We start from the raw sequence: 25110 nt of genomic DNA on the forward strand, positions 1-25110 counted from the left end.
TGCTGTTTCTCCTCGTTCTGCGGATGAGGACCCTGGGACTGAGCCTGGATGTTGGGATTCTGAGCACGGCACAGCCCCCTCTCCAAGGAGGGAGCTGTCTGTTCCTTTATGAGTTCCTTGCTGCAGTCAGCCATTTGCTCTTTCCCAATGAGCAGTGGGTCTCCCATAGTGACTTGGAACACGTGCGTGGTAGCCCACTGTTGTGCTTCACTCGCTGGCACTGCCATGCACCACCTGTGTGGCCTGGTCTGCTGACTTGACTTTCTCTGTGCCTAACTTCACTCAGTTATGAGGTGACAATAATGATACTGGGTACCCAAGAGAGGACTGCAAGCACTAAGTGACTCAGGATACATAGACACATTTAGCCCAGCATGTAGTGAGCCCCCAGTCAAGGCTATTGGTTATTACACAGCCCTTCATCCCTGACTGCACGCAGACACTGTGTGGGAGTGTGGAAGACCTGAGTCTCCCAGTTGACCTTGCCCCTTTGAGCTTATCTAAGATGGCCCTGGGAGATTTCAGCCACTTCCTTATAGGGCTTTATGCAGGGGAGACATTAAACTTGTTCCCTCCCAGCACAGGGCAGGCAAGTTGGCCTCCAGTGTGGCTCTGCCAGGTTGTGCTTCTTTGTCCCCACTGCCTCATAGCTGTCTTTAGCACATCACCAGTGGAAACAATGAGTGGAAAGCGTCTCGGTTGCAGCCTGCATTAGCCAGGCAGCTGGCTCTGCTCTTGTAACAAAGGTGCTACAGCAGCCTGGCTAAAGTACCATGCACCTACACTGCCCTCCGAGGGGCCCAGCCCCACTCACCTCAAGGCCCGTGACGGCTGGCCCATCACCACTGTGAGGTCTCTCCAGGTAGGAGGGACAAGGGCACAATCCTAGAGCCGTGCGCACCATATCTGCTCATGCTGTATGAACCGCACTTAGTACTATGGTTGTTCCTACATCTTGGGGAGCTGGCAAATGTAGCCCTCCCCCCAGGCTGCCGTGTGCCCCCCTGAGGGATCACCAGGAAAGCTAGGAGGGTGAGTGGGTAATCAGGGCTGGTTCTCTGCCAGATAGTTGGTGTCTCTGTATGCCAAGGGTTGAGGGGTAGACTTCCTTCCCTCACGGGGGGGCCCTGACCCTGCCCTCCATCTCTGCTTCAGCCAGCGGTACTGCATTTGCAACCCTGGTGTGGTGAGGCAGTTCCGGAACCCAGACACCATTTTCATCTTGGCCTTCGCCATCATCCTGCTCAACACAGACATGTACAGCCCCAACGTCAAGCCGGAGCGGAAGATGAAGCTGGAGGACTTCGTCAAGAACCTCCGAGGTGAGCTGTCCCTGAGGTGCCCTGGCTCAGAGATGCAGCCGTCCCATATACTAACCCCCACACCCACCTTGGCTGGGGGGAGGACAGGTGACCCAGAAGTATGTGGAGTGCCAGGTGGTGCCTGGTGTCAGGCATGCAGGGCCTTTGGGGAAGGACGCCGAGTCTGTCCTAGGGAGTGCACGGTGCTCAGGCTGGACGACCCGTGCCTCAGTCTCAGGGGTGTTGGGAAACCTGACTTCTGGGGGAGGTGATACTTACAGCTTATTTGTGAAGGATGAAACTGGGAGTTCCCCACTCCTTTTTTGTTTTTCATTTAAACGCATATATTTAAAAGGGGAACTTTATTTCTTCACTGTAAATGGAAAGCCATGAGCATTTGTTACATGTAGGAGATGACCATAAAAATAAACCCAGGGAGAAGGACACGGTACCTTGAGTTGTAGAGGGGGTGGCACCTGGCTGCAGATGTGGAGGCTCGGGCAGCTCCCTGTCTGTGGAAAGCACTGCTGATCTGAGAGGGGTCAGTGACGTGCTGGATGCAGGAAGAAGGCTGACAAGGCCTCTCTGCTTGGGGTGTCTGCACCCCACGTCTGAGTTAGCTTCTGGTTCCACCTGCTCAAACGTAAGCACCAAGGTCCCTGCCATCCGCATGGAAGACCTAGAGTCAGGGTTGGATCCTGGTTTCAGCCTGGCCCAACCCTGGGTGTTGCTGGCATTTGAGGAATGAACTAGTGGATGGAGGATCTCCAACTTTCTGCCTGTCTATTTCTGTGCTTTCAAAATAAAAACAACTAAAAAAAACTTAAGAAAGAAAAGCTGTCTTGATACAAGTCTAATTTTATAATTTTGCCGAGCCATTTAAATTGTCCGCTCTTGCTCCGGATTTTTATGAAACTCTAGCTCTTTCCTTTTTCCTTGAACAGGGCGATTTCCCCGTGGAGTAGTAACCCCTGCTTCTCTCCAGGTAATTTCGGCATCCTTGACTGCCCTCTGGTGGCAGGTGCCGTTGTTACAGGACAGCTGGGGAACTGGTATTTCTCCAGAGAGCAAGATGGCTCCCGAATTTGGCCGAGGTTAGGAATGAACACCCAGGCGGTTCCAGTCAGAGGTGGGAAGGCAGTGAGCCAGCTGAGGCGTGTTCTCGAGCACTCACCACGTGTGACTCTCTGTTAGGTCAGAGGGGTGTTGAAGGCTCTAGTAGTTAAGCCTGTAAGTCCTGGGATACCAAGTATCTGAGAGCTCATTGGTGGCTGATCACGGCTTAGGGCTGCCAGAGCCCCCATGATGCGTGCAGGAGTGCACTCCGAGGCCCACCATCTGCCTCCTCGCCATGCATCCCTGGGCCTCTCCTACCCTCTTCTCTTTGGACGTAGCCTGATTCTAGGGTTCACAGGATCCCACATGGCCCCACATGCAGTTTAAGCCAACAGTGCGACCTGTGGGTTGGTTCATGATTTGGGATCCTCTCTGACGTCCTCTGAGGCTCCTCTGGTGTGGAACACCTGGAAGGGCCAGCAGGGATTTGCCCAGAGGAATTAGGCTCAGGCTTGATTGGCTGGCCAGTCAGCAACTCGGGGCATTTCTCAGGTTTGTCTCTGTCTTAGAAGCGCTCTTACCACTGCCCAGTGGTAAGGTGTTGGCATCACTTCCAGAGTCAAAGCTGAATGGCCGTGATCCCAGGGAGTGAGCCTGTGGTCCCTTATCTCACACCTGGGCTGTGTTCTGTCCCATGTTCCCGTGGCTTCAGAGAGGATCACACTGCAAGTGAGTGGCAGTGCTGGCACAGGACCTGGGGCTCCCCAAGTCAGGCTGGCCTTCTGCGCTGAGCCCGAGTCTGGCTTGTTCTTTCCACCCATACCCTCTGACACACATTTCCTGTGAATCAGTTTGCCCAGGGAGAGCAGCAGCACAAGGGCCCTGGGGGCGTGAGGGGAAGTGAAGGGCGATTGAGGCACCTGTAGGGAAGTGGGACAAGGAGCCTTTCCCTCACCATCAACTTTATTTCCAGTTTGTTTCAGTTTGCTTTTGAATGGCTGTTAGAGTGTGAAAACCTGATGCCCAAAGACGCTGAAAATATAGTCAGTCCGTACCAGAACTGTACTTGGATTTTTTAAAATTTATTTATTATTTTTAATTCATTAATTACATTGTATTATGTGACACAGTTTCATAGGTACTGGGATTCTCCCCACCCCTCCCCAAACCCTCCCACCATGGTGGATTCCTCCACCTTGTTGCATAACCACAGTTCAGTTGAGATTCCCCCATTGCAAGCATATACCAAACATAGAGTCCAGCATCTTATTGTCCAGTCAAGTTCAACAGCTTCTTAGGTATACCCTCTCTGGTCTGAAGACAGAGCCAGCAGAGTATCATCCCGATCAATTAAAAGCTCCAACATACCATCAGCAAAAATTTACATCATTATGGAATTAATTGACATAGTAATGAATAACCAATATGGTAAAAGTAAATGCGAGTTCTTAACCACCTTCTGTGACCACTTCATTGACATTTCAATTTTAGTTTATACACAACATATAACATACCTAACATAACATGTTATACATAACATCGTGTCATCTTAAATTAAGGCAAACATGTGGTATTTAACCTTTTGGGATTGGCTCATTTCCCTTAGCATTATGGTTTCCAGTTTGGCCCATTTGGCCACAAAGAACTGCATTTTGTTTTTTTTAATAGCTGAGTAGTATTCCATGGAGTAGATGAACCATAGCTTTCTTATCCAATCCTCTGCTGATGGGCATTTTGGCTGCTACTTGGATTTTTTTTTTTTTAAGATTTATTTTTATTGCAAAGTCAGGTATATAGAGAGAGGAGGAGAGGCAGAGAGGAAGATCTTCCGTCCAATGATTCACTCCACAAGTGACCACAATGGCCGATGCTGAGCCTATCTGAAGCCAGGAGCCCGGATACTCTTCCGGGTCTCCCACACGGGTGCAGGGTCCCAAGGCTTTGGGCCGTTCTTGACTGCTTTCCCAAGTCACAAGCAGGGAGCTGGATGGGAAGAGGGGCTGCCAGGATGCCATATGGTGCGTTCAAGGCAAGGACTTTGGCCGCTAGGCCCCGCGCTGGACCCTGTACTTGGATGTTCATAGCAGCTGTATTCATGGTATGCAGGACCCTGAGTGCGGCTAGCCCATAGCAGGTGAGCAGTCTATGAAATGCAGTCCATCCGGGTAGTACAGTCGTAACTTGGTGCTCAAGAGGAATGAGCTCTGCAGCCCCACAAAGACACGGAAGAAACCCAAGTGCACATATCACCAAGTGATGGGGGCTGGTCAGAAGGACTGACACCTGGACACTAGGGAATGTCACGGCGGCTGGCAAGGTTGAGAGGGGAAAGGAGGAGTGAACAGGCAGTGGTGGTGTATACGTGGTGCTGTGTGTCTGCCCAAACCCATAGAACCCAGAGCACCCAGTGGGAGCCACAATGAACAGGCAGCGCCTGATGGTGCAGGCTCATCCCTTATAACACATGGGCCTCCCTGCTGGGCCAGGCTGCATGTTAGGGGCAGGGCAGTGTATGTGGGAAATTTCTGTACCTCTGGCTTAATTTTGCTCTGAACCTAAAACTACTGTAAGAAAACCTATAGGAAAGACAAAAACCACAAAGTAGTCCCTGGCTGAGTTCCCCTCCCACCTATATGCCCAGGCCACTGCCTCTGCCCTGTAGGCTCTTCACTGTCATTTCTTGCCTGTCCCTCTGCCCAGCAAGGACAAGGGAGTATGATGGTTTCACCTTTCCCTGCACCCTGCATTTCTATGTAGTGCATCCGTGAGTGCTTCCCCTTGTGGGTTTGCTACAGCCTTCCTCAGTGTCTTTGGTCCTGATGGGGGAGGTGATTGATACATGGCCCTAGGTAATGAGTACACATGGGTTGGTTCCAGCCTCTTGCTGTTTCAAAACAGTGCTACAAAAACTAACCTTGCATGTGTCTCCTTTCTCCTTAGAGCTGTCCAAATGCAGTCAGTGAGTCAGAGGGTGTTAGAATTGATCTTGACAGCACTCGTCAAAATGCCTACAATGGTGACTGAACTATTTACCTTGCCAGCCTTCAGGCTTTGCCAGTTGGAGAGGGAGGAGGACTTATCTCACAGATAAGTAGCTCAGCGTTCAAGTGAGGCATAAAGGAAAGGATATGTGCTTGTGGTTAGAGCAGTTCCAGCCCAGACTGCCTTGGTTTGGGGCAGCAACAGGCCCTTGTACAGGGCTCATACCCAGAGCACCAGCTCCTACTTGGTGCCAACACGTGCTTCCCTTACCCTCACGACAAGCCTGTGTAGAGTCCACAGTACTCTTGTTGTCTCATTTCACAGAGGAGGACACCAAGCTTGGCGAGCCTCACCAGTCATACAGCTGGGAAGGGACAGGCAAGGGCACAGTTCCAGGTTTGCTAGAGCCTGAATTCACAGCCCCAGCTACAAAGCCTCCCCAGAGCCTCTCTTAAACCATCTGTGGTCTGCTGTGGTTGGATTAGGGGAGCATGGTGATATTTCTAAAGGCTCGTGAGCATGACTTAGAAGGTGATGCAGCTGCTCCTTCCGTAACCTGTTTGCCAGGTTGGTTGTGCTGATCTTTCACTGCTAGGAGTGTTAAGGGATGAGTGTGGGTCCCCATCTGGATTTATCCAAATTCTTACCTTAGTGATAGCACAAATTGCAGGAATGGGAGCAAGATTTATTATTATGGGCCCGGCGGTGTGGCCTAGTGGCTAAAGTCCTCGCCTTGAAAGCCCCGGGACCCCATATGGGCGCCGGTTCTAATCCCGGCAGCTCCACTTCCCATCCAGCTCCCTGCCTGTGGCCTGGGAAAGCAGTCGAGGACGGCCCAATGCATTGGGACACTGCACCCGCGTGGGAGACCCGGAGGAGGTTCCTGGTTCCCGGCATCGGATCGGCGCACATCGGCCCATTGCGGTCGCTTGGGGAGTGAATCAGCGGACGGAGGATCTTCCTCTCTGTCTCTCCTCCTCTCTGTATATCTGGCTGTAATAAAATAAATAAATCTTTTAAAAAAAGATTTATTATTATTATCATCATTATTTTAAGGTGTACCCATTTCTTTTTAGTTACAGGGTGGTGGGGGAGGAGATAGAATGAATGAAGAATGAATGAATGAGAATCTTCAGCCAGGACCGAGTCAGGCTAAGACCAAGAGCCAGGAGCTTCCTCTGGGTCTCCCACATGGGTGGCTAGGGGCCAAACACTCGAGCCATGTTCTGTTGCTTTTCCCAGGTCATTAGTAGAGAGCTGGATTTAAAAGTAGAGCAGCAAGGACACAAAGCAGCACCTCTGTGGGATGCCAGTGTTGCAGGTAGTGGTTTTACCCACTTCACCACAATGCCAATCCCAGGAACAAGACTTATTTTAAGAGATAGTACTTCTCACACAGTAACATGTCTACCTTGTAAGGGAGAATCATGAAGTTCATCCACCAGTTCATTTGCTGCCTTTATTGAGTTGAGGATGGCACCATAACTGATCTTAAATGAGATGGTGTTTTGGCAAGGTTCATTGTATTGGGTGATCTCTGGGAAGGTTTCATGGCATCTCCACATGGAACTCAGCGAACATATTCATTAAGCATGTGTTGAAGCAGCATGGAAGGGGTGAAGTTTCAGTGGTACAGGGCTACAGCAAGGAGAAGGCTGGCAGCCTCTTAGCTTCTTTATTCAGTAGCTAGCTCCCTGCTTATCCCAAGTCAGGAGGACTTGGAAGAACATTGTAAGGTACTGAAAATGTTCCGTGGCTGCAGCCATGGCATGACCCAGTGCTGACTGTTGCAGCCAGCCATCTAGGGAATCCCCTGCTTTTGGTGGGAACTGTGAGAGATTTGCTGCTCTCGTTTGGATTAGAAACTGTAAAAGCTAGGACCAGCCTGGGGCCCAGGGCTGCATGGAGTTTCTGCTGCCCAGACTCCACTCACTGTCCCTTGTCCAGGCGTGGACGATGGTGAGGACATTCCCCGGGAGATGCTGATTGGAATCTACGAACGGATCCGCAAGCGGGAACTGAAGACCAATGAGGACCACGTGTCCCAGGTGCAGAAGGTGGAGAAGCTCATTGTGGGGAAGAAGCCGGTACGTCAGAGACCCCAGCATCTCCAAGGGGTCCTACCTGCCAGGAATTCTTACTCCACTCCCATGGTGTGGCCCTAGGCCAATTCTGCCAGCTCACCCAGAGGCCCTGATGCTGTTTGGAACCCGGTCCCTTCTAAGCAGGGCTGGTCAATGATTTCAGAGCTTGTAGTTTTTCTTAGTGGCTGTCGTTATCATTGGGAATCACAGTCATTTGCTTCAGGTCATATTTGAAGTGAACTTGATATTTAAAGGCTGGACAGGGTCATGTGTGATTCAGCTTGATCCAGGATTCTGGCCAGCTGTCCTTAGTGATCCCAGAATCCTCTGACAGAGCGAGAGGTTGCGCAGAGGCCTCTCCACAAATACTGCCAGCCGAATGGGGGATTCACCATCCCGGCTGGCCAGAGCTGAGGGGTCGGGACCCTGGAGGGGAGTTGAGGGATGGGCCATTGACTGCTGTTTGATTGAGCCTCACCCCTGAGCTCCCTCAGGGTCTGCAGTATTAATTCCCTTTTTGTTTGCTGTTTCCCCATAGATTGGATCCCTGCATCATGGGCTAGGTTGTGTGAGTATTGCTCTGCTTTTCCTTTCTGGCTATTACCCTGCCTATCCCGGGGACTCTGCTGGCCCCTCGACTGCTCGAGTTCATTTCCAGTGGGATGTACAGGGATTTCATAATGACTGCACCTCACATCTGCAGGCCCTGAGCCCTCCACCACCCAGGAGGCCTGTGCTGTCAGCCAGTCAGTACGGATTTCTGCGCTCGTGTCCCAGACCTCAGAAACTGGCTGCAGGAGACATTACTGTAGCCTTCAAGGGCCTTTCCTACCCCACCTGCTCTGTGACTCATGGCTGCTCTCCACCTGGCCCTAAGCTGCATCTCACAGCTTGTTGTTGGCCCTCCCATCCAGTGCAGGGCTCTCCCAGCTCCCTACACACTGCTGCTACCTGTGCTTTGCCCATATGTCTCTACACACACACACACACACTCACTCTATATACACACACACAGCTGGCCATCATGTAGTATATCTGTTCATCCTTCACCCAGCGGCCTCACTGCTGCCTACATCAGCCTTCCAGTGCCACAACCAGTCCCTCTAGTCCCATGGCCCCACCATCCTCCTGCAACTGTACTTGAACTCCCTGAACACTCCAGGCTGGGTCTTGCCTTTCTTCCCCTCAATGCACTGCGTCCTCCTCTTGACTGTGCTCAGATTACTGTAGCCTGTGTCTTCATGAACATATGCATCTTCTTCACGGGCCAGGGAAATTAGTGCCGTGAGGACTGCTTGGGCTTTGGTGGGTTGGGGAGTACATTCATGTGGAGTTATAGCCGCATGTGAGGGCCAGTGTGCAGAGTGTTAGCTGCTGACTCAGGGTCTCAGACAGCATGGGAGAGCGGAAATAATCCTGCAACCAGGAATCAGATCCTGGCTCTGCACCCTTTAGAGGTTGAGACTGAGGGTAAGTCACCCCAGGCCTCTGCATGTCTGCAGCAGACACTGGGAAGAGCTGGCAGGCACTCGGGGCATATGTGTGTGTGTGTGTGTATGTGTGGTGGACACATCGGGAGTCATTAAACAAGATGCTCACGTGAGCTGCTGTGGGAAGGAGTCCAGAGGGAGGCCTCAGCAGAGGAAAGGCCAACTCCTTGTGTCCTGCAGGAGTTTCACATGGCGGCTCCTGAGGATAGAGCAGGAGGCCTGCCGTGCCCAGTGTGCAGGAGAAGGTGTTCCTGAATGTGAAGTTCAGCTGAGGGAGGGGCTGGCCTTCTCAGACACAGCCCCCAGAGTCTGCAGGGGAGTGGTGCTGGCAATGCTGGACCGGCTCTCCCCTGCACAGGTGCTTTCTCTGCCCCACCGTCGACTGGTCTGCTACTGCCGGCTCTTCGAGGTCCCGGATCCAAATAAGCCACAGAAACTTGGGCTGCACCAGCGAGAGATCTTCCTGTTTAATGACCTCTTGGTGGTATGTGACTCATCACCTCGGTGTCTGTCTGGCCATGTGTCTGCATGTGGGAAAACGGGCACATGCTTGGTGGGAACTGGGGTTGGGGAACTCAAACGAATGCCCTCATGCATGGGGAGAGTCCAGAGTGGGTTGTGGGCTTCAGCTCCAGCCATTTCCAGAGGCTCCAGCAGCATCAGCTGTCCTCCTCCTTGCTGCTAAGCCCATCCTCCAGGACACAGATAGGCTGAAGAGGGTCCTCCAAGGGCAGGCAAGGAGCTCTTATGCAAAGATAGCATCTCTTATCCAAGGATGCCGAGTGAAGGTGAAAGTGGCCATTGCCAGGAGCCAGCAAACTTACCCTGGACACCTCTGACTTTCCTACATGCCACAGGCTCTTACCTAGGCCCCTGTCCCCATGGGTTTGGTTCAAAGTTGGAACATCTGCTTCTCTCTGACCAAAGAGACTGACTCAGACATGGAGGTTCCCATCCTTTACTGAGAGCCCTGGACTTTAGATTCCCCTTTAGGCCTTGGAGCCTCAGCTTGCTCCCCTGGAAGATGACTCTGAGAATTACAGTGACACCAAGAATCTTGGACATAGGTTCCACCTGGTGTCTGACATGTAGTAAACAAGAGAAAGAGGGGAGCCCCTTTCTGACTGCCAAGCTGGGAAGTTCCTGCTGTTAGCTGCAGACCAGACCAGCAGCAGGGGCCTGGCGGGAGTGTGGGGATCATCAGAGGACATGGACTAGACATGGTGTCACACTCAGGTGGTGCTGAGGCATAGAGCTGTGGTCTCTTCCTGAGATCAGCATTGCCCAGCTCTGACTCCCCTTTGTGTCCTCCAGGGGCTGAGCCCCGGTGTAACTATCTCAGCCAACTGTGGGAAGGCACCTGCCACCTGTCTGCTGGGCTGTGGGCACTTTGTCTCCAGTCAGGCTGGCTTTGGGAACTTATAGGGATGGGAATCAGTGTCCAGGTCATGGCATGAAAGGTCCCGTGTTCTTCCTGTCCTGGGCCTCTGACCTCTCTACTCAGCTGCGTCTGGCTACCCCCAGGTCACCAAGATCTTCCAGAAGAAGAAGAACTCGGTGACGTACAGCTTCCGGCAGTCCTTCTCCCTGTATGGCATGCAGGTTCTGCTCTTCGAAAACCAGTGTGAGTGTGCAATGGCCTCCTGATTGCCCCCAGGCCAGAACCCCCAGTGACTTCTCCATCCGTTATCTACATGCACATTGGATTTTCTTTCACTGCTGCTTCTGCTTCCAGCAACTGATCAGATTTGTACATTTAAAACAAATGAATTATGGAAGTTAAAAGTTGGTAGAAAAACGTTAAGTACTTAGTGTAGGTGACTGGAAACCTAGGTGAAAGTCGCCCTGGGTGATGGAGAAGACAGCCAGAGCTGAGCCTGGGTCTCAGTCCTGGCCCCAGCACTTTACTGCTGCCGTGTGGCTTGGTTTCTCAGCCTCTCTGGCCTCTGCTTCTTGGGCTGCAAAGGAGAGGTGGGGGGTATTACAGGGAGGGTGACAGTAGCACCTACCTCACAGAATAAGCAAAATGGTTTTCCCACGTAAAACCCTAGAAAAGTTCCTGGCTCACCTTGAGTGCTTAGTAAGATTTGCCCCATAAGTGTTACTGGGGCCCTCCTCGGGGTTCTGGGACCTGTTGGCTGTGACTGGGCCCTGGGGCTTTGTGAGGGTGCTGACTGCTGGCTGTGATACTCCATGTACCTCTTCTTTTGACCTTGCTCCTTCTCTTTTCCTCTCTCCTTTGTCCCTTTCCTGTTGGAGGCCCCAAAAGCTACGCACAGAGCCAGCCCTCCTGAGATAGGGACAGGGAAGGTTCTGGAGTAGATCCATTTATCCGTTCAGGACAGGCCATCACCCTGGGTCTGATCTGTCTTTGACCTGTAGGTTGAAGGTGTCAGGAACCTGCAGCTGAACCATTCAAGCACATGAGCTGGAAGGCTTAGGTTTGGGGTTAGTTCCCACTTCTCTATCTATAGTGAGACCCAGGAACAGACAGAAGCACTCACACCTCCTCCCCCTCTCCTGTGAGGAACCCCGATACAAGCCTCAGCAAACCCCATGCTAGGGTCCTGCCTCACCTTGATGTCCCATGTGGCAACATTGGTGTGTACATTTCAGCCCAGCTGGCCCTCCTGGCCCTGAAAAGTTCAAGTTGTTGTTTTGGTCAAGAACCTTCCTACTTGCAGTGTCTGGTACTTGGCCAGGTGATTGCCACTGCAAAGAGCCACACTGCCTGGAAGTCAAGCCCCTGAGATCCCACAGGCCTGGGGGTGGCATGAGGTGAGCTTGCATATGGGGTGCCCAAGGGTACCCAAAGGAAGGGAACAGATAGAGACAATTTGGAAAAGAACAACACTCATTCTGTCGCCTAGAAAGATGCGAGGTGACTGCATGAGATCCGCCCTGGTCCCTGACAAGCTCAGGATGCCATGTCCACCCCATATGAGACTCAGCCCCTGGCAGTGTGACACAGAGCCTTGAAGGAAAGGACCTGCTGTCCATGATCTTCAAATTGAGCTGAGCAACAACACAGACCTCTGGGACAAGGAGAGCATTTTGTGGTTGTTCTGAGTCGCTGCCGAGAGCCTGCTGACCCAGACAGCCTTCAGTTTATTTCCTTTGATCTGAGAGGCGATTGCAGAGGACTACCTACACTGCTTGCTCTTTGCCTGTCCTTCCCCTTTGCAGACTACCCCAATGGCATCCGGCTCACGTCGGCTGTCCCTGGAGCCGACATCAAAGTGTTGATAAACTTCAACGCTCCCAATCCTCAAGACAGGAAGAAATTTACCGATGACCTGCGGGAGTCCATTGCAGAAGTACAGGAGATGGAGAAGCACAGGATAGAGTGTAAGTCCCATGCCTACTGGTCCCGGATCACTTAGCAGCTTCCAGACTGAGCACCTGCCATCATCGCTCAGGGCTGCAACAGTGGGCCATGGCTGATGATGCCAAGACCCCTGCTGGACCCACACAGACAAGATGCCCTATGCCCAAGCCAAGGCCCTGGCCTGCCGGTCAGACCCTGTTTAAAAGACCTGGGAAGGGCCCCTCCCTTGGCGGCCACCTTGTGGACAGGACCTACAAGTTCTGGAGCTGAGCTCTATGTACTTCAGTACTATTGTCGCTTAGTCGTCCTTGCATTTGGCCCCAAGTAGGGCCATCCTTCAGCTCCAGGTCTTACCCCACTGAGGTACATGGGTGTCCCCACTTGTGCCTTGTCTATGGACAAGCCCAAGTCTCCACCTCCTTGTTAGTTCCTGAACCTGCAGAGTTTTCTCTGCTGCAAATTACAGGCAGTCCAGCCTCCTGCCCTACAGTCTCCTTGCTCTTTTCTTCCTTCCAGCATAGACATCACAATCCTGTCTTTCCCAGAGACCACCCTTCATCTCTGCTGGTCCTCCAGGATAGTACCAACTCCAACCCAAGGGTCGTTACAATCCGCGCCTCCCCACCACCCCTTGCCCCTAGGCCACCTGCCATACTCTGTGCTTCTCACCAGACTGCTCGTCCTCTCTGTTCCAGCGGAGCTTGAGAAGCAGAAGGGCGTCGTACGGCCCAGCATATCCCAGTGCTCCAGCCTCAAAAAGGAGTCCGGCAACGGGACACTGAGCCGGGCCTGCCTGGATGACAGCTACGCAAGTGGGGAAGGCCTCAAACGCAGCGCCCTCAGCAGCTCTCTGAGGGACCTCTCCGAAGCGGGTAAGAGCTCAGCCGAGACCTTCCCAGCCTTATGCAAACAGGGTGTGCATCGTCAGCCACGAGGGTCCTGCAGCAGTAGTGGCTATGGGTGGCAGGGTGTGGACAGAACGCTGTTGGGGTTCCTGGGAACCTGCTAAGCCAGAGCAATGTCTGGCTACACAGAAAGGGCATCCCAAAAGACAGAGGGAATCAGGACCAGTTGTCATCCAAAGGAGAGGCAGCCTGTGTGGAGCGGCTAGGGAAGTTCCCCCACTTTTCCCTTCTTCCAGGGGTTTTGTTTATTCATGTGTCTGTTTTCTGAAATTGCTCTGACTCGGAGCAAGCCAGACGGTGTGTCCCGTGTTCTCTGTGCTGCGCGTTCCTGTGTTTTATGCTGAGTGAGAGAGTGACGCCTTCTGAGGTGCCTGCAGATCCCCATTTCCTGCCGCCCCTAGGCTTGCTTTCCCTGCAGGGTCTCCTTTCCTGGGAGTCCTTGGCCTCCCTGCAGCCCACGGCGGTGGCCACAGTGGCCCTGGCTGGCTCTGGGGTGTCTAGGGGAAAAGGCCTGGTAGAAATTGTGATTGTTGCTGTTGTTTTGTTTCTGTGTGTGTTTAATTTGCTGCCAGCCACTTGATCCCCCAAGCAAGAGCACCCTTCAAACTGCACAGATTTCTGGAGGGGGAGGGATGCCCTTGAGCAGTAGGGAGCAGCCCCGAAGGGTCACCTGCCCGAGTCTCTGAAGGAGCTGTGAGTTGAGGGAGGGTGCCCAGCAGCTGCCCAGCATCTGCAAGTCTGTGGCCAGTCATCTTCTCCCCAAGTGCTACCAGAGCAGACCAGGAGCCTGTGCAACCCTTGTTTTTTGAGGAGACCCTTGGATGCTGAGACCGGCACCCTCTCTTCCTAGGGGATTGCTCACCCATGTCTGGCACCAGTCTGTGGGCCAGGTCTGAATTTCCTAAGAAAGCCTATCCAGGACCTTACCCCTACTCCTGCTCTGCCAGCAACACCGCTTCACTTCAGCTTATTCATTCCTCAGAAATGTTTTATCCTTTCCCCCCCTTCAGTTGGAGTTCTTTTTTCCTTTTGTTTTGTCATGATTTTGGTTTTTTCCATTGTGACAATCAGATCATTGCCAGCCGGAGGGTGGAAGCTGGGGCTTCTCAGGCTGAGCACTGCTGACCATTTGGGCTGTGCCATGCCCGGCCGTGGGACTGTGCTGGGCCCTGTGGGATGTTGAGCAGCATCCCAGGCCCTGACAACCGGGTGCCAATCGCACCTTGTGACAATCACGGATGTCCCCAGAAATCACCACAGGTCCTTGGGGGGAGCAAAATCATCTTTAGCTGGAAAGAACTGGTTTTCTGGTGGCCTAGTCAGTTCAGTTTTGGACTCCCCGCAGGCTGTGGGCCCAGGGACTCTTGAGTTTGTGCAATGTGGCAATCTCTGTCCTCTCCCTTTCCTAAGCCTCTAGGGGCCCCAAGGGTCCAGTGTGCCCTTCCATCCCATCTCTCCTAGGTGGCAGTGACTTTGTCACAGCTGAGACTCATGTGGTCCATTGTCCATTGGTCAGGGCTGTGCCTATCTATGGTCCCAGGCCCGGGGACCAAATAGAGCCAGGATTGCAGGCCTGCATCCGTGTGAGGAATGTCAGTTAGTGTTTGTGTTCACTCTTGGCACTGTATTTGTGGATTCTAAGTTGAGGACTCCAGGATTTGGATTTTCTTTACTCTTACAACAAAGAAAGAAAACCCTAAACAGATCTTACAATGCTCCCTGAACCCAGGAAAGTTGAGGATGAAGTGAGGTGGGTGTTTGAGTCAGGCAGGTGCTATTGTCATGTCAGCTCAAGTGAGGAGCTACTTGCCATCTCCAGGCAAAAGACAGGCAAGGGCTGGCTACTTGCTGTGGACTGGGCCATGGCTGCAAGCCTCCCAGAGCTAGCATGAGCTGGCTGTACTCACTACAGCCCTCAGAGCATTGTGTCTGAGATGGTGACAGGTTAAGCCCACTAAGAGCAAAGCCCTCTGGAGCAGTCAACAACAGGAAGAAGCTGCCACTGATTGGCAATTCCAAGTCCATCCAGGAGCTGATCTGCCTGGGACATGGCCTCAGCCCAACATGAACCTAGGAAGTGAAATGTGGCCATGGTTTGATGGCCCATCTACAAATGCCCCAGGAGCCGCTGATGTTCTAAGAGACAGAAGGAATGGCCTGAGCTCCAGCCCCAACTATGACTCCCCAATCTGTGCTCATCCAGCGGCATGAGGGCCCTGCTTAAGATCAAGGCTAAGGAAATAGGGACAACAGGACTTGGTATCTGCCGGACAGGTCACATTGTGGTGGACACTCCTGAGGACTCCACAGCTGAACTGCCTACTAGTGAGTACCTGAGGAGAGGCTATCTCCCAGGTCCTAAGACCTGTTCTAGGAGGTACCTGTCACCTGCACTACCTGAGTACCCCTTTCCAGGAGTATTGGTGGAAATAACAGGTGCTCCTGACAGTGAAAGAGGCAGCCTAGGGCCCAGGGGTGAGTAGGAATGGCACTTCCATCACCTGGTCCCACCAACCCTTGACAGCAAGTCCAGCAGGACTCTGACACGGCCCACCCATTCTAGAGTCAGATGGCCTGAGCTCATGTATCTACTCACTTGCTGCTCTGTCAGTGCCAGGCCACAGTCAATGTCTGGTCCTGTCTGCCTGTACCATGTTTAGAGCCACCTTGGGCATAGTTAGTGCTGGGCAGGTGTGCGCTGTCATCTGTACCATCATGGCCATTGTCATGGAACAAGGTCACCTAACTGGCCCCCAGCACTGCTGAGGGCTCCAGAGCTTTGACCCTAGGTGGCGAAGAAGGCCCTATCCATATCCCAGCCTACTACAGAGGCAGCAGCTGAGGCTAAGAAGAACCTTGTAGGGAGTCCTGTGGGCCTGATCTGACTCCACGAGGGATGGTTCTGCAGTGGGTTCACTTGCAGGACCAAAGCTGAGATGTTGCAAATAGCACCAAGTGTGGAGTAGAATAGGACAGGCTATGTATGCCTGTGTGTATACAAGTCTGCCTTGCTCCCATTGGCACACATGTTTGAGCAAGGACTAGAGGCCATCTGCGAGGATGTAGGGGACATCTGGCACAGGTCTGCCGTGGGCAGGTGTGCTGTGGGTGTGCATTTAGAACAGAACACTGGGAGTTGAGTGTGGAGAGTGTCCCTAGGGTCCCCCACATCCTTGCTAAGCTGAGAAGTTGAAGAGATGGGTCCTGAAACACTGCACGTCACTCAAGATAGCCCCATACAAGGTCTATGTCAGCTCACGTGGGCAGGAAGAAGAGTGAGAGTCTTTCTTTAGCTTCAGCTCAGGACACCCCCCAGCTTTCCAAGCCCAGCTCCCATCCCATCCAAGAAGCAAGCCAGCTGGAAGGGGCTGCAGGATGCCAGCAGAGTGGCTGCCGCCCCGCAGTTCCTTGTTCGTCAGCCTCAAGGGGGCTTTAGAGAAGAATCAAACCCCAGAAGCAGCAGACCTCTGGTGCTTAGCATTCCCGTGTGACTTCACAACATGCGAGTGCCTGATGCTTACAGCCCCCCGAAGGGGTCGGGGCAGGAGATGTGGATTTCACAAATGGGGAAACTGAGGTGACATGTGGAAGAAGGGCATGTCCGTGCTCAGGAGTCTCCTCTTGGGAGACTGGACACTCTCTGCTGTGTGTCCTTGGCCCACTGCGTTGGGGAGAAGACCTGCCCCTCTGCTTGCGTCCACAGACAAGTGAGGAGATGTGACCTTTTTCTTCTGACAGAAGTCAAGGTTTCCCTTGTGCTCTTGCCCCTGAGTTGCAGAGCAGCCCCATCCCAAGAGCAGGTTCTGAGGGCCACTTCACATAGGCCAGGCTCCAGCAGGACTTGGTACGGCTTCTACCTGGAACTGGAGAAGGGGGGTCAGCAGACAAAACAAAGGGAACAGGCATCCCCTGAGTCTGTGTGCCCATACCCAGAACTCAGTCCTGTTCTGGACATGGCCAACACACTGGCATAACCATGGTGAGGCCCAAAGACATGTCCTTCTCCCAATACTTGCAGCTCCCCTTGGTGTGGCCTTGAAGGGAGCCAGCTAAGCAGACGGAATGACTGCATTCATCTTCCAGGCTGTGCCACCTACCCTGACCTTGGCTGCAGCTCAGCCCAGATGGCAGTATCCCCGTGCTGTCCAGCCTCAGAGGTGAATAGGCAGGCTTGGGTGTGAACCTTACCTTTTGGAAATGGGGCTCATTTTCCAGTTACGGCTTCCGTCTTTTGTGACAAAGCACCACCAATGACTCTAGCGTGGTGCTGGACTCAGCTGGTGCTGTGTGATGGAAGTTCATACAGAGTGTAGTGCCCCATTTCTGCCCCATTTCCATTGCCATCCCAGAGCTGCTGCTGAGGCTGGACACCTATTGTCTGTCTACTAGGCATGATCTGCAGACACCATGGAGAAGGCCTCCCAAGGGAGGCTGGGGTGGGGTGGGGGAGTTCTGTGTACCCCAAGCCAAGAGAAGGACTCAGCCTTCCTTTGACTTGGCCAGCTCACGCTGCATGCCTGTTATGTGCCAGAGACCAGGACATGGTAAAGGTGATGGTTGAGCCCTGATTCCTTGGGAGGGCTGTGTGGCATCTTAGGGAGTAGTGCTGGCAGAGGAGGAGTTGGGGTTCTGGGCCCCGAGGCTGGGGGTAAAGTCTCGCATCAGCACCCGGCTATAGGCCACTGCACAAACCAAAACTCCACCCCCAGAAGCACCCAGAAGGACAAGGGATACTTCCTTAACTTCTCTTAACTGTTGATCCCTGCTCTGCATAGAAGGGGAGAGGAATATATGTATATGTGTGTGTGTGCGTTTATATATACATATATATGGACTCCACGGGCAGTCCGGACTGGAGAGGATGGCTCACACTGTCGCTATTGCTGCTGCTGCCGCCCTCGCCCACTCCCCTGTCAGCAGACAGCTGAACTCAGCCTGCCGGCCGAGTCAGGGGAGGAGAGACTGGGTGCACTGGGTGCACTGGGTGCCCATGCCACAGCCCAAGGCCCCTCCCCATGGACTGCCGGTCCAAGAGGAAGGCTGTCAGATTTGGGCTAGTTTAAATTTTTCTTTTTCCTTTTTTTTTTTCTTTTGCACTTTTTAAAAAACTATTTGGAAAAAGAAACCTGGCTAGCATGCTTGTGCCAGCTTCCCCACGGAGCCCCTCCTCTGCCCCTCATATCTGATGCCCGCGGACAGGTGAGTCCCGGTTCTTGTGCTCGCTCTGGGCAGCTGTGCAGGCTCCAAGGCGGTGGCAGCACGAGACAGGCAGGCAGTGCCCCAGGCCTGGCGTCCCGTGTCTAACCTCTGGTATTGCATGTTCTGGGCAGGGAAGCGAGGGCGTCGCAGCAGTGCGGGATCGCTAGAGAGCAATGTGGAAGTAAGTAGGAAGCACCTCCGTCCAGCTGGCTGTCCTGTGTCTCCTCCCCCAATCCTTGGTTTATATCTGTTGTCTTTGTTTTTGTTTTGTTTTGGTTTCTGGTTTTTTGTTTGTTTGTTTGGGTTTTCTATTTATTTTTATTTATTTATTTTTGGCTTCTTCCCCTACTGCACAGAGACGCAGACACACCCTCTCCCCGTCCCTGCCTGCCTCTGATCCTGTGCATGCCAGCTTCTCCTTGAGCCTAGAAGCATCCTTGCCTCCCACTGCTTATTTCAGACCCAACAGTGCGGGGGAGGGTGGTTCTGGATTTTGTGTTTTGGTTTTTCGCTTACTCCCCATCTCTTGTTCCCAAGCATGGATAACCATCCACAGCCACCGGGGGCTCTGCCATGGCTACTACTGCTCAGTGGCCAGGTGCTGGCCACTGCTGCCTACTCACCTGCCGCTTTTGCTGTTGGATGTTTTTGCCCAGCTCTTCACTTCCACGCTCCACCATCCCCATCGCTTCCTTTCTGGAGTTTCCATCGCTGTGTGTCTGCAGTCAGGACCCCATGGAATTGCTTAGCTCATGGGAGGAGTGTCTGGAGAGAAAGAAAATGTCAGCGTGGATCTCATAAGATCTCACTCATCCTCCAACCATCTCTGTACTGCTGTCCACATCTTAACTTCAGCTTGCAGATCTGTTTCTGTTTCCTGCCTTTTCCTTGTTTGGTTTGCAGTAGGCAGCTGCAGTGAAGTGCCTAGGCAGCCCACATCCCCTAAGGACAGTTTGGAGCTTCATCTGTCCCTGTCACCTCCTGCCAAGACCCTTCAGGATTTCCCCGGGTGGAGCAGATGGCCTCGCCCAGCCGAGAGCTACCAGGAGAGGTTAGGGCACAGCTGTAGTACCCACCCACCACACACAGCTCACAGACACCCCATGCAGTCTTTGTATTGTGAGGCCTCAGGCAGGTACCCAGGTCCAGTGTGTTCGTTAGAATGAGAGCAGAAGTCACATTATGCTCGGGCCCTTCGATCCTTCCCCTACCCCCACTTTTGTCAGGGTCCAGTCACCCACCCCAGCCATCCTGCATAGAATCGCGCCAGGAGGTGGGGCCTGCATTCTTCCTCACCCCGCCCTCCTCCTGTGGTCAGAGAGCTGAACGAAGGCTTAGCAGTCAGCGGGTGCATTTTTGCATTAAAGAAAGAATCATTCTGACCTGCATGTTTTAAGATCTTTTAATTATGGTTTCTATGAATTTCCTTTTTAGGGCTCCATCATTAGCAGTCCTCACATGCGCCGGAGAGCTACATCAACACGAGAGTGTCCATCTCGCCCACACCAGCCTATGCCTCATTCATCCTCCCTCCTGGGCTCCTTATTTGGGAGTAAGAGAGGGAAGCCCCCTCCCCAGGCCCACCCACCTTCAGCCCCACCCCCGCCGCCCCCCCACCCGCCAATCCTGCCCCACCCTCCGCACTCTTCGGCTGGCCATCACCCAGGGCCCACAGAGGGCCCACCTCAGGCCCAGGTGCATGGGCATCATACCCAGTACTGCCACATGCAGCAGAATCCACCTCCCTACCACCACCACCACCACTACCACCCTCCCCAGCACATCCAACACACCCACCAGTACCATCATGGCCCCCATAGCGGATATCCACCCTACGGGGCTCATGCTCATAGCCACCCACCGCTGCCCTCAGCCCATGTGGGGCACACTGGCCACCACCACGGGCAGCCCCCTGCCCCACCACCCCCCACCAGCAGCAAGGCCAAACCCAGCGGCATCAGCACAATTGTGTAGATAGCCTGGGCAGGGGACCCAGACTCCCCCAAACAGCCGCACACTATACAGGGGCATGTCTGGAGGTTGTGAGCCTCAGAACAAACACAGGGCACTTTTGTTTCCATCTCTTCCCTCTGCCCCTGCCAGCTGGAATGGGACCCTGGGGTCCCCCAGGGCTCCTGTTTCATGGAATAGAGATCCTGACTTAATTTAGCATCGGCACCCTGGGGTCCGTTCACCTCAGTGTGAGGGTACACCTGAGACATAGCCGTCAGCCTTGAAACGGTGCCACCAGCCAAATAGGTGTTGACCTGGCTCCCAGCCCACCCAGCTCAGCTCTCTGTCCTGCCCCCCCCAATTGTACACATATATGAAAACCCAACCTAGGAAAAGAAGAAACAAGATTAAAAAAAAACCAAAAACAACAAAAAAACAAAATCCCCAAAACTTGCTGCATTGATGCTCTTTTATTGACAATGGGCAAAACATTAAGTAGACCTGATATGGTTGATGCGACTACGTAAGTGAACTTTATATAATATAAATATATAAATACATATAAATATATATAAATATATAAATATATATAGACACACACTGTATAGGTAGTGTTTGTGTGTGAAAGGCAAGCGTTTCAGTCCACAAAGTTAGCAATAGAGACCTCACCAGGAACTCCACTTACCTGATAGAAAGACAGTACCTTAGGTGAATGTGTGAGAGTAGACCAAAAACTTAAATGCTAGGAACAAATTCAGATACTTCCATATTTTCATACAGAGAAGAGAAGTCCCTCTAGGACTGGCTGAAATCTTTACACAATCATTATTACTAACTGTGCCAAGTAACATAGCATCTAACTGTTTAAAAAGTCTGATATTGCTTTGTATAAATCCTTATTTTATTAACAGAATACTATCATAAGTAGTCAGTATTATAACTGCTCTGTTATTTCAGGTAAGCAAGTAGATAAAATGCAGTTAACTCTACAGTAGCAACTCAGGACAACTAGTTAAGAGCCGGTTGTCTTAGGATATTGGTTCCGCAGACTCTTAGACACTTTAATGGCTGCAATAACTGTGAATTTCCATGATCCATATTTCCTTTATATGCATATGATTTAATGCACACTCATTCAGAGTCCTCTGAGAGGGGCACCCATACACACCAGAAGGATTCATCTCCCACATGAAAGTGACCAACCCTCATCCTCGTCCCCCCAGCACCATAACTTACTCATGCCACCTCCAAGCACAGCAGGCACAAGCCCTGGAGAGTGCTTCCACCAGGATCCACTCTGGAACCTGAAGGCTGATGCTAGTGTGTAGCAGCCCAGGGTGGTGTGTGTGTTCCCCATGTTGTTTTCTGAGTGGTAGCCGTGATCATTGTAATTCCATGTAGCCATGTGCTAGCAGAACCCTCGTTGTCATCACCGTGGCCACCCACGTGACCCCGGCCGCCAAGAGCCCGGCCCTTGCCAGGCGAAGCCCCCGCTGCCTGCTCATGGTCCGGTGAGCTGCCAGGGCATCACATGACTCTCAGCTGTGCTCTTGTCGCTTCTGTGTTGTGGTGACACCGTGCGCTCCCCTGGGGCCAGATGCTGCACATGTTCGGGTCTGTGCCTGAGTCACCCATGGGCCATGCTTTATAGTTTCAGCCTTTTGAGCCTCTGCAGCCACCAGTGCTGTGCTCCTAAGCGTGGGACCTGAGGACTGCCCCACGGCCCCTGCACGGGTGGAGAGCCCTTTCAGAAAGGGTGAAGCTACCGCCTGATCCCGTGGGGCCCCAGGGCTCCATGTTCAGTGGACAGCAAGAAGGGAGAGAGGAGAGTCTGCCCTGGCTCTGTCACCCTGGCTGGCCCACTGGGGTCTTCAGTGAGCCCCCTCGTCGCATCCAACAACCCCCCACCATCACATCCTTGCCATCACTGGACCAGCAAAATCTGCAACTTGAGCACTTCGTCCATCTCTACAGAAAGCGAGTGTGGCAACCTGGAGTTCTGCCTCTTCAACAACAAGTCTGACTTGAACTTGCCCTCCTGTCCTCCCGTCTGTGTGATGTTTCTTGGCATCTGTTCAGAAGCAGGAAGGACAAGCACTGCTGTGTGTGAGTCGATCCAGGCGGGCTGGGTTCATTGACTCCATTCTCTGGTTCAGTTCTTAAAGGTCAGACTCCCCTGGCACTGTGTGTCTTGCGGGGTAAAGGGCCTTCTGGCAAGCAAGAGTTGAATCATGCTGCATGCCATCTGCATTGGTTACATGAAGTGGCCCTCTGCGTATTGTTGATTTGCAAAAGATAACAGCATCACTGCAGGCAGACCGCTGAAGGAGAGCAGTGCCCTACTTGAACATGTCCACTTTTCCTCACCCTCTTCTGTGACAAGGGTCAAGTCTAACTGCAAACTCAAGGTTGTTCCAGAAAAGAGGGGCTGCTGGGTAACATCCATAAGGGCGTCGCCAAGGAAAGCAAAACAATACCAAGAACAACCTGTAGTTCTCGGGAGGGACTCTCTCCAGGGATGCCGTTCAGGACTCCCAGCCCTGACCCTGTCCTGCATATGTCCTTAGCCTGTGCTGGAGGCATCAGGGTCCACCGAGTGACAGGGCTGTCTCCACACATGGAGCTCTTGCCAGGTTTCTAACTTGATGTGCTGGAGTCCAGTGGTTGACACTTCCTGGTTCCTGGGGGTTGCTTTACAGACTGAATCAGGGCAAGTGTTTCCCGGGGTGGGGGAGCATTGTCGATTGCACGAGTCAGGAATCACACTGCCCAGATCTTGCTTGGGAAGCACAAGCTTCTAACAGGCTCGTGACCCCATGCTGTGTTCATGGGGCTGTGTCTGTAGATGCCCACCTGTCACTGAGCCATAGCTTCAGCGCCCGGGAGGGGAGGCAGAGGAGGTGGGGTATCCCAGGTGTCTTGTGTCAGCCTTCCTCACTGTCAGGACACCTGGGGATCTCCCTCAGGTCACACAAGCTACCCCCGTTACCTGGAGAGCTGCTGACAGGAATGGAGGCCCTTTGGGGAGGCAGCTGGTAATATCACACAAATCTTCCTGGGACAACAAGGAAATCATGTATTTGTATTTTTTTAAGTGTATGAATGAATTGTACTTTAATGTCAAAATAAAGTTCATCCTAATATGATATGCACACCGTGCTTTAAAATGTCTTCAGTCATCCAGTGGAGAGTGAGGTTTCCATCACACTGCATGCAGCAGAGGCCTCTTACTTTTTCTTGAAAATAAGCTGAAAAGATGCCCCCTAGGTGTTACCTCGGCCTTCCACAGGGGGCTCTGTCCACATAGCTACGCATGCATCTTAATGAATTCCTAGTGAAACGTCATTGCCCTGCCTGCCTGGAAAATGAGTGATTCTGTGAGTATGATCAGTAACAGCAACAAGAATCATGGCAACATGACAAAGCTGGTCTAAGTGAGGTGGGATGGTGACTTGGGGCAGGTGTATGGGGTTGGGAGGAGGTGGGTTTTCTCTAGCTGGACATAGCAAGCACAGTTCTGTAACTTCTACCCACTGTCCCACTGACCTTGTGCCAGTGTGTGTCTCCTTTTGGGAACTGCCAATCACCTCCCAGGTGCTTTAGACAATTAGAATCAGATATGGAACATGATTGTCCAAAGACTCGGACCCCTCACTCACCAGAAGCCCACAGCCACTGTGTAAGTGTGGGGAGGCAAGGAGGGCTTTTGTTTTTCTCTGCGTTCTGTTTGTGAGTAATGAGACTCTACTGTTGTAAAACCATGACTGTGATCATGTGGAGCAATCAAATAAACCCTTTGAAACTCTCAGGTTCTGACTTTTTTGAAAAAGTACACAACTTTTCCAGTCGGCCAGACACAGGTTATCTTCCACTTCTTATGACTGAAGACGTTGGAACGGCTCTATCTTGGGAACGCTGCTGAGACATCCCACATCTTGGGAACAGACAGATTTCTTTTTTTGTTTTTAATTTTTTTTAAGATTTATTTTTATTACAAAGTCAGATATACAGAGGAGGAGAGACAGAGAGGAAGATCTTCTTGGGGATGTTTCACTCCCCAAGTGAGCCTCAATGGGCCAGCGCGCGCCAATCCGAAGCCGGGAACCAGGAACCTCTTCCAGGTCTCCCATGCGAGTGCAGGGTCCCAATGCATTGGGCCGTCCTCAACTGCTTCCCCAGGCCACAGGCAGGGAGCTGGATGGGAAGAGGAGCCGCCGGGATTAGAACCGGCACCCATATGGGATCCCAGGGCGTTCAAGGCGAGGACTTTAGCCGGTAGGCCACGCCGCCAGGCCCAACAGACAGATTTCAAAGGTATTTGTCATTTCTGCAGTTCAGTGAATTCTGGTGTTTCATTGACTTTGAGGGAATGTGTGGCTGCTGTGAGGTAGGAACACCAGTGGGAGCCCCGGATCCATCCCTGTTTAAAGGGGGATTCTTACATGGGGGTCAGAGCTGCCTGGTTTATTCCACACTAGCTAACATGACGTGCAAAAGCCAGGAAGGTGAATTCCAGTTCAACTGGAAGGAAGAAGCCTGTGGAAACATGATAAGCATGTAGTCTTCCTCCTTTCCTGATCAAATTCCATTTGAATACCTCTGTGCCTGTCCTAAAATGAGTTGAAACTGGTAGGTCTAGCTTGTGGAAGATAGAAAAGGTGGATTTTTGTGAAGTGGACTGACAGTGGTTCACCTTACCTACTCAGGTAAGTTCTGATTCAGAGATGTCAGATTGGTCTTCCTGTTTCTTTGAAAGCCACTTCTGGTTCATCTAGACTGAAATCAGGGTATGGGCCCTTTTAGTAAACATAT

General features: G+C 52.4%; 1 protein-coding gene across 7 annotated transcripts in view; it reads left to right on the forward strand.

Annotated features, from left to right (window-relative positions):
• Positions 1 to 24106, forward strand: part of IQSEC1 (IQ motif and Sec7 domain ArfGEF 1) — a 238763-nt gene extending 214657 nt beyond the window's left edge. For 5 of the 7 annotated variants that reach the window (XM_058678598.1, XM_058678599.1, XM_058678603.1 and 2 more), the window contains 9 exons: positions 1156 to 1322; positions 7287 to 7426; positions 7962 to 7991; positions 9272 to 9397; positions 10438 to 10537; positions 12100 to 12261; positions 12937 to 13113; positions 18477 to 18526; positions 19780 to 24106. In XM_058678598.1, the coding sequence (XP_058534581.1) occupies positions 1156 to 1322; positions 7287 to 7426; positions 7962 to 7991; positions 9272 to 9397; positions 10438 to 10537; positions 12100 to 12261; positions 12937 to 13113; positions 18477 to 18526; positions 19780 to 20319 (1492 nt within the window). In that variant the 3' untranslated portion in view covers positions 20320 to 24106. The remainder of the gene's footprint in view (positions 1 to 1155; positions 1323 to 7286; positions 7427 to 7961; positions 7992 to 9271; positions 9398 to 10437; positions 10538 to 12099; positions 12262 to 12936; positions 13114 to 18476; positions 18527 to 19779) is intronic. The other 2 variants (XM_058678601.1, XM_004581364.2) reach the window with 1 other exon arrangement.
• Positions 24107 to 25110: the final 1004 nt, after the last annotated feature.

This window comes from Ochotona princeps, chromosome 21 (genome assembly GCF_030435755.1).
Source record: "Ochotona princeps isolate mOchPri1 chromosome 21, mOchPri1.hap1, whole genome shotgun sequence".
NCBI classification, from domain to species: domain Eukaryota; kingdom Metazoa; phylum Chordata; class Mammalia; order Lagomorpha; family Ochotonidae; genus Ochotona; species Ochotona princeps.